Source organism: Hemitrygon akajei, chromosome 25 (assembly GCF_048418815.1).
Source record: "Hemitrygon akajei chromosome 25, sHemAka1.3, whole genome shotgun sequence".
NCBI classification, from domain to species: domain Eukaryota; kingdom Metazoa; phylum Chordata; class Chondrichthyes; order Myliobatiformes; family Dasyatidae; genus Hemitrygon; species Hemitrygon akajei.
This window is the reverse complement of record NC_133148.1, coordinates 23,581,980-23,595,367: the sequence shown is the minus strand read 5'-3', so window position 1 is coordinate 23,595,367 and position 13,388 is coordinate 23,581,980. Positions and strand designations below refer to the sequence as shown.

The 13,388-nt window shown below is 44.1% G+C and overlaps 1 protein-coding gene across 1 annotated transcript in view; it reads right to left on the bottom strand.

The window, feature by feature from the left end:
* LOC140716255 (uncharacterized) overlaps positions 1 to 13,388 on the bottom strand; it is a 100,156-nt gene that overhangs the window by 52,868 nt on the left and 33,900 nt on the right. Inside the window, exon 4 of the mRNA XM_073028864.1 lies at positions 12,263 to 12,586. Within this exon, the coding sequence (XP_072884965.1) occupies positions 12,263 to 12,586 (324 nt within the window). The remainder of the gene's footprint in view (positions 1 to 12,262; positions 12,587 to 13,388) is intronic.

The following is a 13,388-nucleotide window of genomic DNA, read 5'->3' as shown; positions in this document are numbered from 1 at the left end:
CCTGAATGACTATCGCCCTGTAGCGCTGACATCCATAGCCATGAAGTGCTTTGAGAGACTTGTGCTCTCACACATTAAGGCTACAATCCCACCTGATCTGGACAAACACCAGTTTGCCTACCGGGCAAACCGCTCCACAGAGAATGCAATCACAACAGCCCTCCATATTGCTCTGACTCACTTAGAGGAACCAAACACTTTTGTGAAGATATTATTTGTGGACTTTAGTTCTGCATTTAACACAGTCATCCCCCATAAACTGGTCAGCAAACTGAACACTTTTGGCCTTGGTTGCTCCCTGTGCTCATGGGTCATGGACTTTCTCACAGACCGACCACAGCAAGTCAGAGTTGGTAAGCACACCTCCACCACCCCCATCTTAAAAACAGGCACTCCGCAGGGCTGTGTGCTGAGCCCTATGCTCTACACACTCTTCACACATGACTGCACCTCCATCTACACCTCCAACTCCATAATTAAATTTACGGACGATACCACAGTGGTTGGCCGGATCTCGGACGAGGATGAAAAAGCCTACAGGCTTGAGGTAGATCATCTGACGGAGTGGTGTAAGGACAACGACCTGGTCCTTAACACTTCTAAAACAAAAGAGATGATCATTGACTTCAGGAGATCAAAGGACAGAGTACACAGCCCCCTCCATATACATGGAGAGGTAGTGGAAAGTGTGGAACATCTGAAGTTCCTTGGATTTATGTTGTCAAAGCAGCTGACATGGACCACCAATACCTCGATGCTTGTAAAAAAGGCACAACAAAGACTCTTCTTCCTCAGAAAGCTGAAACAGGCCAAACTCCCACAAAAGCTGTTGCTTAACTTCTACAGAAGCACAATTGAAACCATCCTGACCAACAGCGCCACAGTGTGGTATGCTAGCTGCACAGCCACACGCCGCTGAGCGACAAGACCTGCATCGTGTGGTGAAGGCGGCCCAGTGAATTGTCAGGATGGAGCTCCCAGGAGATTCCAGCAGACTCAGCAGGAAAGCAATCAGCATAACCAGAGACACCACACACCCCAGCCACTCCCTGTTTGACCCGCTTCTGTCCAGCAAAAGGTTCAGGACACTAAAAGCCAGAGCAAATAGAGTGAGGAACAGCTTCTACCCCAGAGCTGTGGCCTCCATCACACCACTCCCACAGAACAATGACTGAAACTGTGAGCACACACAAGGAATCCAATACTTGCACAAAATGGCATTTTGTGCATTACTGTGACATTCTGGTGCTGCTGCAACTTATTTTATTTTATGATTTTATGCTACATATCTATTTAATACTGTTTTTCTATTACTGTCTTGTTTTTATCTACCACTTTGTTTGATTGCCTGAGAGGAAGCCAAACAGAGTTTCATTGTACCTATGTATAATGACAATAAAGATCATTCAATTCAATTCAATTCAAAGACAGTGTGTCCTTTCTTGGATGTGGTCCAAAGACTTTGAGTTGGTTCTTGCCAATTCATTCAATCTATTATTATCTCTATAGTTAAATACTTCCAGTCTGCTGCCAGCCGTGTGTGAGTGGCAATATTGGTGATGTGTGTTTCTGCGCAATATCTAAACCATGAATAAATCTAGTGAATAGTGTCAGCACTCAACACATTGCTGCAGGTCCCAGGGAATCACTGGCTACATATTGTCCCTTCTTTCTGTGACTCTCCACTTTCTGAATGAGTTCACCAAATGCCTTCACAAAGTTGATAAAGTACCTTTCCCTGTCAATTAACTTTGTATATTTGAAACTGTGGACCAATCGGGAATGTTCTATCACTTGCACAGTGAAAACTATAACACACGTCTACCTATATTTACTTGAATGTCTGTCTGTCTGTACAATGAAGGACAGAACTAACCAACCAGGCAACACTTCCTACCCCTCATGTTTTGCATCCCAAAGTATACTGGCATTGAACACTGGCAGCCGGATGCTTTCCATACCTTCTTTATTGAACTTTGATTACACAAACACATGCTGACATTTAACCTCTCAAGTAGTCTACACAAGTTTCCAACAGGATCAAATCTAACACAAGGAAGTTTTAAAAAGAAATGCAGGATCTCAGAAATGTTGGTAATTTATTTTGATATAAATTTGATCATGAAATATATATTTTCATTCGGAGCTGATGAGAAACGATTTAATCTTGATTGTTCAGTGACGATGATGTCATAGTGAAGTAAAGCACACTGTTGTAGGATCAACCATCAACTGAAGGTTGACAATTGGAGTTGTTGGCCACTCTGTCCATGGGAATCTCTGCTGCAGAGAAGCCAGTGACCCAACTTCTCTCCATCTCATCTGGTGGGGAAGAGTAATTTTAGAAGGTTCCTATTTGGAATGGACTTTTTTAATGATGTTTTCCTGGAATACTCTGCTCTTTACCATCCAGGCCAATGTTTACACCACTAGTGATCTCTCTGCATCTAAAATGTCAAGGCGTTTTACTTTTGGAACTGAAAGAGAAATTGTGGAAAGTGTTCAGCAGGTTAGAGAACATTTGCAAACAAAGAAACATTGACACTAGGAAATCTGCAGATGCTGGAAATTCAAGCAACACACACAAAATGCTGGTGGAACACAGCAGGCCAGGCAGCATCTATAGGGAGAGGCATTGTCGACGTTTCGGGCCGAGACCCTTCGTCAGGACTAACTGAAAGGAAAGATAGTAAGAGATTTGAAAGTAGGAGGGGGAGGGGGAAATGCGAAATGATAGGAGAAGACCAGAGGGGGTGGGGTGAATCTGAGAGCCGGAAAGGTGATTGGCAAAAGGGATACAGAGCTGGAGAAGGGAAAGGATCATGGGATGGGAGGCCTAGGGAGAAAGAAAGGGGGAAGGGAGCACCAGAGGGAGATGGAGAGCAGGCAGAGTGATGGGCAGAGAGAGAGAGAGAAAAAAAAGAACTAAATATATCAGAGATGGGGTAAGAAGGGGAGGAGGGCATTAACGGATGTTAGAGAAGTCAATGTTAATGCCATCAGGTCAGAGGCTACCCAGCCAGTATATAAGGTGTTGTTCCTCCAACCTGAGTGTGGCTTCATCTGGACAGTAGAGGAGGCCATGGATAGACAGATCAGAATGGGAATGGGACGTGGAATTAAAATGTGTGGCCACTGGGAGATCCTGCTTTCTCTGGCGGACTGAGCACAGGTGTTCAGCGAAACGGTCTCCCAGTCTGTGTCGGCTCTCACCAATATATAAAAGGCCACACCGGGAGCACCGGACGCAGTATACCACACCAGCTGACTTGGATCAGATTTTGGAGATCCACACACGGACATTGTGGGGGAGATTTCCAGTGCCCACAGATTGCAGAGCAGGGAGTGAAGAACATAGCCTGGATTTGAATATTAGTCCAGTACCCTGGCCTTTCTTTCTCTCTCTCCCTCTCCCTCCCTCCCTCCCACCCCCCGGTTAAATTTCATTACTTCGAATTTCCTGACCCATTTCTCATCCCTAAGTACATGGGTTCAGAAGCTCGCTCTGACAAGCTGCCTGTATTTTGTACAAATAGACGGTTGAAACCATTAGCTCAGACACTGAGAGAGAGAGAGAGAAGCAGAGAAACAAACAGGAAACAGAAGGTAAAACAGTTGCTGTGAGCAGTGAAGAGTGTAAAATATACTGGAGGACAAGCAGCACGTTCTCATGGCGGGAAAGAAGGTGAGGGCAGGTCAGGGTCGGGAGCCGACATTCCCAGAGGGGAGCAGATGCCAATGGCAAGGTAGGGTCCTCAGTTGTTGCCTGGATTTGCAGATGGCTGAAATGTGAGAGGGAGTCTGGTTGCTGAGCAACGGATATTGTTTATTGGCTGCTGTCGCCACGCTGCTGTGAAATGCGCAAAGGAAGTTGCCATGGTATCGCGCGCGGGGGAGTATGGTCAAACTGGAAAGAAGGAATAAAACGACAGAAGGGAGAAGACAGTGCCGAAATGATGCCGAAGACAGTGGAATCAGATGGAAGCTGTGTGTACGAGCTGCGGAAAGAGGTTTCACGAGGAGGTAGATTGAGTGAATATGTCGGAGAATGGCAGAGAGTGTGAGTGAGACTGGTATTGTGGCTATGAAGCAACACTGGATTGTAGTTGTTGATCTGGGTAATATGAATCAGTTCAGACACACGCTGACGCAAAGTTTAAGATACTGAGAATTTAATTGAGAGGCTGGGTTCGTGGCGATGATAACGTAAGTTCAGATCACATCATGGCAGCTGGGATGTTTAAGGAATTTATTGAATATGTACCTGTGGCTTTGAAAAATGTGTTGGTGCCTGAGCGCATGAATGACTTGCTTCACGGAAGGGAATCTGCTGACTTTACCTGGTCTGACCTGTATATGACCCTAGGCCCACAGTAATGTAACCTTTAACTGCACTGTGAAATGGCTCAGTAATCCACCCAGTTCAAGAGCAGTTGGGATGGGAAAGAAATGTTGTTCTACTCACATCCTGTGAATGAATAACTAAAAATCATCCACAGTTATGTTGTATCATGACGGATCGATCATTGTATTGTTTTTAGATCGATCCCACGGGATTGGGATTGATTTTTAATTAAATTGCAATGAAATTATTTCAGTGTTAATAATATATCAAGATTGTTTTACCGTTTCATATTTTATGTAGTTACATCACCATATTGTATTGAATTCTTTCCATGAAAGTTCCACTGATAAGTTGTTTCTGTTTGTATAAAATTGCATGTGATAGAATTCCCTCAGATATGGCATTGGGAATGACTCTGTCAATAATTGTATTGAGCAGTCCTGCTGACACATGCAGTCCAGGTTATGGGCATGGGGAGTCTCCACAGGAACTGGTTGCATGTTATCACCTGTTCCTGTGATAATTTGGTCAGTATCTGATTCAGAGCCAAGCCCCTCATGACCTGCTCTGCACTGCTGGTTACGGGCACAGGGAATCTACTACAATCTGTAATTTTGGGCGCAGACTCTAAAATCTACTCCGTATATATTTTCCCATATGACTGAACGTGGGGCATTCCCTGAGATGTTGGGTTGGGTTGGAATCTGATTCTTGGATTCCTCCAAATAGCTGATTTTAAATTGTTTCCTACACATGGGAATCACAACCTTCCCTAAGATCAATCGTGTATTCCCAAGCTCTGTCGTATTCCCTCTTAAACGACGTTGAGAATTAACCACAATTTCTGGTCCAGTGAAGGGTTTTCTTTCCAATTGTCTGATCCTTCCTAGTTTTCCCCATTGTCTATTCCTGGAGTATATTCCTTCAATATCTGGTCCCGTGTGCCTTCCTCCAATGTCTGTCCCTTGGCCTTACTCTGCTCAAATCAGGTGCTGGTGTCCATTACCCAAATAGCAATTCTATTCTGTTCTTGGTTTGCATTAATCTGTTACCTGTCTACTTTCTACTCCTGGTGTGCTTTCCTGCATTGGCATGTTTTCTCAAAATGTTCTGTCTTGCTGACATCACATTAAAACATGTACATGGCCGATCTCCAGTTCTGTGTCATCTGTACTTGTACCAACACCTCCACACTCTCTGATGGGAGATGCTGCAGGATGTACAAAGTTTCCTTCAGCTAGACACTGGGAAGACCAAAAGCTTTCTTCCCCACAGTGAGTTATGTTTCATGGCACTAATGCTGTTAAGCCACTTTTTCAATGACTTGAGAACAAAAGTTCAGGCTGACTTGGCTGTTCACTGCAGTACAGAGGGACAGAGGTGCTGCCTTTCAGCTGAGACATTGAAGGGAGATTGTGTGTGCAATGGAGAAGCTCCTGTCCCCACAGCTTGATGGGACGTGGAGTGTAGAGATTTAGGATAATGTGTTGAAATATGGAATCGAGCCACTCATTATGAAACATTCCATCAATATCTGGCTCTGGGATGTGTAACAGGGTTCTGAGAATCTCTTCCAATGAGCCTCTGTGTTTTCCTGAATATCTTTCTCGGGGTGCAGCAACCCCAGTGCTCCCACTGTGGGAAATCCCTTATGAACATGAGCAGCATGTGTGGGGCTACACTCATATATTACAGGCTGGAAATCTCTCCTATTTTTGTCCCGGGATGCATTACCCATTTCTTGTACTTGGAGGCAGGTGAAGTCACTGCACTGATGAGGGAACTAAGATGGGCTGAATAACTTCCCTCAGTTTTATCAACTCCAGTCACTTTATTTTCTCCTTTTTTTAATTAATATGATTTCAAATTATAACATACATGCCAGCAGAAAATTAAAAGGAAAGCTTCAGGCAATGATTTCCACAACATCTGATTTACAAAATATTACAGAGCAAGATCCCAAACCCACTCTCCACCACCCTCCCCTGCCGCATGAAACCTTTTTGCTCCGTAACAATAATTCCCCCTCCTCACTTCCCTCTTCTCCTTCACTGACCATAACCCCATCTCCTGCTCCCCATTCCTAAGCCTTAACCCTGCCTTCCTCTCCCCTCCTGTATACCCCCTCCAGTGTCACATATCCTGCCACTTTCCCAATGTATCATCCACTGCTGTCCCTCCGCCCACCTAACTGGCTCTGTGCCCCCATTTCCCATCTGGCATCCCCGGTGCATCTAGAGGTTTATATTCTGAAATGAGCAGTTGCAGTGCGGTAGCCTCGGATTGCCGAGTGAGTGAGATGGAGACTCCATTTGCAAACATCACAGCCACACGGGGATCTCTTGTCTGAATGTGGGGCGCGTATCTGCTGGTCACTGCTGAACCTGAAATATAGACAGGAGAGTATGATATTGTGTGTGACAAGGTGCAGCACAGAGCTTAACCTGTGAGGACAGGTGAACGAAATAACAGACGGTCTGTCCTCATTCAGGGAGACAGAACCCCATGAAGAGGATCTGTCAGCATTCTCTGAAATCACCCCAAAACAAGAATATGAATACCAGTTCAAACCTTTAGGATGATCTATTGTTAGGCTAATGTTGAAGTTCCTGAGTAAGATCAGAAGATAAGATATAGGCGCAGAATTGGGCCATTTGGCCCATCGAGTCTGATCCAGCATTTCATCATGACTGATCCATTTCCCTCTGAGCCCCGATCACCTGCCTTTTCCCAGTATCACTTCATTTATTTGGGTTAAACTCCACTTGCCATTTCATAGCCCATATCAGCAACTGATCTATATCATGCTGTACTATTTGCCAGTTTTCTGCACGAGCCATATCTCCACTAACCTTGGAATTATCTTCAAATTTACAAACCCACCCATGTGCATTTTCATCCAGATCATTGATATACGTTACATACAGCAGAAGTCCCAGCACAGATCCCATGCGGAACCTCACTAATCACAGACCTCCAGCTTGAATAAGCCCCTTCAACAACTACCCTCTGTCTTCTATGTGCAAGCCAGTTCTGAATCCAAACAGCTAATTTGCCATGGATCCCATGTATCTTATTCTTCTGGATTAGCCTCCAATGAGGGAATTTGTCAAATGCCTTCCTAAAATCCATGTGGAAAACATCCACTGCCCTCTCCTCATCAGTCTGTCTTGTCACCTTGTCAAAAAATGCATCAAGTTGGTAAGGCATGACCTGCCACGCACAAAGCAATGCTGGCTCTCCCTAATTAGGCCATGGATTTCCAAATGCACAGGTACTCTTTCCCTAAGATTTTTCTTCAGCAATTTCTGTTCAACTGACGTGAGACTCACTGGTCTATAGTTTCTATAATATTCCGTTGTTCTCTTCTTAAGTAGAGGTACATCATGAGCCACCCGCCAGTCCTGTGGGACCCCCCCCCCCCCCCCGTGGTGAGAGAGTACACAGATACTGGTTAAGGGCCCAGCAATCTCGCCTCTTGCCTCCTTCAATAACCAGGGGTAAATCCCATCAGGCCCTGGGGACTTAGCCACCTTAATAGTCATTAGGCGATCCAACGCTATTACTCCTTGACCACTAAATGCCCTAATGTATTTACACACTCAGCACTGATCTCCTGGTCCTCCATATCCTCCATATCCACTTCAACCTGTCCGACTCATCATACCTGTTAGTTCAATTTTGCTTTTCAATACCGTCCCTTATATCTAACATCTGGTCAGATCCATCCCCTACTGACCTGTAAACTCTCCCAAGTAACATCAGCAAACCTCGCAGCCAGGATATTGGATCCCCTCCAGTCCATCTGCAACCCATCCCAATCTACCCACACATTAAAATTCCCAATGATTATCTTAACATTCCACTTTTGACATGCATTTTCTATCTGTCATAATTTGAAGACCACATCTTTACTGCTGTTCGAGGGTCTGTATATAACTCCCATCAAGGTCTTTTGCCCTTGCAGTTTCTCAGCTCTACCCACAACAATTCTACACCTTCCAATCTTATGTCACATCTTTCTAAAGATTTGATTTAACTTTTTTACCAACAGAGCCTCACAATGCCCTCTGCCTACCTGCCTGTCTTTTCAATACAATATGTATCCCTGGACATCACATTGAGCTCCCAGCTATAATCTTCTTTCAACCACAATTCAGTGATGCCCGCAATATCATACAATCTGTAGTTGTGCTAGAAGTTCATCTAGCTTATTCCATTTACTGCGTGCATTCAGATATAACACATTCTGTCCTGTATTCATCATCCTTTTTAATTTTGTCCCCGTTAGGCATTACAACTCATCCCGTTGACTGCAATTTTGCTTTATCTTCAGACTCTGCTTGCTAGCAGCCTCACTACACACTTCCCCTGTTTGTAAACCAATGACTCAATCCTCAGCCTTATCATTCTATTCCCCATCCCCCACCAAATTAGTTCTAAACCTTCTGAGAAGCTCTAGTAAGCCTGTCTGCCTAGATATTCATTCTCCTTGGATTCAGGTATAACTCATCCCTTTTGTTCATGTCATAACTTCCCCAGAAGAGGTCCCAATGACCCCAAAATCCGAACCCCTGTCCTCTGCACTAGTTCCTCAGCTACGCATTTATCTGCCAAATCATCATCTTCTGACCCTTACCCTATTGTTCTTTCAATACAACTCTTGTTTGATTTCTTTGTTTAATTTCACAATTGTTGCCCCAAACCCTCTCACATTCTGCCATCTTCTGCTTATCAAGGCCCAGAGGCTAGTAGTAAAGAGGAAAGGTGTAAAGTCCCAGGAGATGTGAAGGGCCTCAGACTGCATTGTCTGCTGACCATGCTAGTTGGGATTGCAGTGTCAGAGAATTCATGTGGTGAGATGAGGAAGGTGGAAGTTTCGGTTTCATGGGATGTCTCTGTTACTGACTTGGTTACCTTAATAACAGTGATGAAGGTGCTGTAGAGGAAACTGATGATGAACAGAAAGGCAAAGGCAGCAACTGGAAGCACATTGTCATCTCCATCCACGTGTCCCTGTTCTTCCTTCCCCTCCTCTCCTGTCAAGTCTGAGCAAATTACTGAAAAAATTGAGAAAGTGAGACGTTTCTTTCTTGTTGATGGTTCCTGAAGATCAACAACATCCCAATCATGTAGAAGACAACAGGAAGACAGGAACACAGAAGGCCTGAGTCAGTTCCACCATTCAAGGATATTGTAGTTGACCAATTGCATTGACCTGAATTTTCCCCAGATCTAATATTTCCTGGGATTATCCAAACCATTCACTCTCATGTTTAAAATGACCTGCAGACCTGACATTGTGGAAGTCTGTTCCAAACTTCCATGGACCTCCTCAAGTTGAATGTCTGTTTTTCTTTGCACTAATGTCTTGTTTTGCAATGTCTTTTTTCTCTCTTCATTGTCTTACATGATTTATGTACAAGTAGGATTTAGAGTGTTGTCTGAAGCTACATGTCTATGATATTGCAAGCCAGTTTCTGATTTTACCTGCACCTCAAAGTACTTGTGCCATGACAATAAACTCCACTTAAATTGATGAATTGAGTCATGTTTCCTTGCAGCATGTCATTTGTAACTTGGGAGCCCCTGCAGAGAACTAAATGAATTGATTTTGCCTCATCGACTATGTTCACTCCTCTGAAAATGTTGACCAAAGCTTCTGTTAGTGTTCTTCATTACCGATGCTACTCTCATATAATATCATTGCAACTTGTAACAGTGTGTCCTTTCTTGGATGTAGTCCAAAGACCTTCAGTTGGCTCTTGCCTATTCATTTAATCAATTATTTTCTCTGTAGTTAAAGCCTTCCAGACTGCTGACACCTTGAGTGAGTGGCAATGTTGGTGATGTGTGCTTCTGCCCGATATCTAAACCATGAATAAATCTAGTGAATAATGTCAGCACTCAACACATTGCTGCAGGTCCCAGGGCATCACTGGCTACATATTGTCCCTTCTTTCTGTAACTCTCCACTTTCTGAATGAGTTCACCAAATGTCTTCACAAAGTTGATAAAGTACCTTGCCCTGTCAATTAAACTTGTATATTTGAAATCATGGACCAATCTTATCATTTTCACAGTGAAAACTATAATACACATATACCTATATCTGCTTGAATGTCTGTCTGTCTATACAATGAAGGACAGAACTAACCAACTAGGGAACACTTGCTACCACTCATGTTTAAGTCACACACTTGTATCCCAAAACGTACCAACATTGAACACTGGCAGCCGCCTGCTTTCCATACCTTCTTTATTGAACTTTGATTACATAAACACAGGCTGACATTTAACCTCTCAATTAGTCTACCCAGGTTTCCAACTGGATCAGGCCTGACACAAGGAAGTTTTAACAAGAACTGCAGGATCTCAGAAATGATGGTAATTTATTTTGATATATATTTGATCATGAAACAATTTAATCTTGATTGTTTGAGGATAATGTCATAGTGAGGTAATTCACACTGTTGTAGGATCAACCATCAATTGAAGGTTGACAATTGGAGTTGTTGTCCACTCTGACCATGGGAATCTTTGCTGCAGAGAACCCAGTGACCCAACACTTTCCACCTTATCTGGTGGGGAAGGGAAACTTTAGAGGGTACCAATTGAGAATAGAGATTTTATTCATATGATGTTGTCCTGGAATATTCTGCTCTTACACCATCCAGGCCAAATTTAACACCACTAGTGATCTCTCCACATCTGAAATGTAAAGGCTTTTTACTTTTGGAAATGAAAGAAAAATTGTGGAAAGTATTCAGCAGATTAGAGAACATTTATGGACAGAGAAAGGGATAACATTGCAATAGCATCACAAGTGTACTCTGTATCATTGCTTCAGCACTAGTTCTGTTCCTGGCTGAGTACTGTGCATCTCTCTGGTTTACTGGAACTCAACAACTGTCTGGTGTCCAGTTACATTCCACAATGCCTGCTCCAGTGGAACTCAGTTCCTCCAGTTGTGCTGACAGATAGACTTGCTTCATGTCTCTGAGACGTTGGTGTGCAAACATTGATCCTGCAGTCATTATTTCATCATTCCCTCACTGACAAGGCCGGCATTCCTTGCTCTGCTCCAGCCGGCCGATCACAGAGCAGTGAAGAGTTTGGTCTGGGACTGATGGATACAGGTAAACAGACAGACAGACAGACATACTTTATTGATCCCAAGGGAAATTGGGTTTCATTACAGCCGCGCCAACCAAGAATAGTGTAGAAATATAGCAATATAAAACCATAAATAATTAAATAATAATGTTAATTATGCCAAGTGGAAATAAGATCAGGACCAGCCTATTGGCTCAGGGTGTCTGACATTCCGACGGAGGAGTTGTAAAATTTGATGGCCACAGGCAGGAATGACTTCCTATGATGCTCAGTGTTACATCTCGGTGGAATGAGTCTCTGGGTGAATGTACTCCTGTGCCTAACCAGTACATTATGGAGTGGATGGGAGTCATTGTCCAAGATGGTAGGAAGGCCAGTGTCCTTCACCAAAGAACATCAGTGAAACAGTTTGTACTCTCCAACTAGAATCTGGCACAGTCACCTCTGGTTGTGTGTTCACGCCATTGTCCTGAGGCTTGGGAACAGACTGTAGGTCAGTGATCCTGGTACTAGTACTGAGGGAGTACTGCACTCTCACACATCTGTCTGAGATGTGACAGAGGGGCCCAGATGGGCACTTACTGATGGACAGATAGACCTTGTGTTGGTAGTTTGGAAGAGAGTCAAGTTTTGAAAGCATCGGATGAACTCTGATTCTTTCCCACTCTCTGCCTCTACATTATTAATCCACTCACACAACGACAACAATGCCACACTTGCCGTTACCTATTGACCTTGCTTGGCCCTGAGTTGTGGCTGTGGCAGAGGATGTCAACAGTGGAGTGAATCTCAGAATCATACCTTGAATGTTTTCCACATCCTGCCTGATGCTGGTGTTGGAGGGGGGATGAGACACTGTGCATCTGAAAACTGAGCCTTCCTGCCAATCCTCTGTGCTCACGGTCAGGACGTAGCTGGCAATGAAAGTCCCCTCCTGTTCCAGAGCAGTTGGTCTCACACTGATGTTGGAAGAGATCAGAGAGTCCCCTTTCTCCCAGGTGATGGTTATTTGGTTCGGGTAGAATCCAGAGGCAACACACTCGAGAGTGACCGTGTTCCCACTCTTGGTCTCTCCCTCTGGCGGTGGCAGCAGTCTGATTTTGGGAGCTTTTGTCTCCACTGGAACTGATGGGCAAACAATGGAAATGTCAAACATTTTTACTGACGTAACCAATGTTGTCCAGTTTAATCCCTGACCTCTTGCCCACCTTTGGTACTTTTTGTCCGTGCTGATACTGGTGAGGTTGAAGAAGGTTGTTGGGCAGAGCAAGTGTACTCCACCCCACTGGCCCACTCCTCCACACTGGTCTGGAGTTCGCTGATCACTGTCTCGGGTTCCTTCCTCTCTGTTTTTTGGTCACGTTTGCTTTGATTTTCTCCCTCTCGTTCACCTGCCAGTGGATTTGGACCTGGCTCAGATCAGCACCCACAATCATACACACCAGAGTAGTGGTCTGGTTGATCCACATCTCTTCAATGGAGGGATTTTGGATAAAGACAGACAACTCTGCAGATGAGAAATAGAAAATTTACAAACTGGACAATATCTGCTGTCAGCTGGCTTGACAACTTCAGCTCAGACTTATCCTGAAGCTCAATTGTACAGAATTGTACATTGGAATGAAATCAGGTTTGTTTGCAGAGTGGGTTGCTCATCTCTGCTTACAACCTTTGACTGAGAAAACAAAATCAAACATCAAGGAGCTGATTTCCTCAGGACCCAGTCATGTCACAACAGGGACTGCAGGACAGTTACCCAGCTACGTGACAGTTAGCTGCTGGAATGCCAATAACATGTGCTATTGGAACTAAGAATTGCATTAAGAGATGCAGTTTCTCATCAAAGACAACATTTCCTGAAATCTTCTTATCTCAGTGCACATGCGAGTCTGTAGATCCATTCGTGACATTGAGCTGAATCAATGAG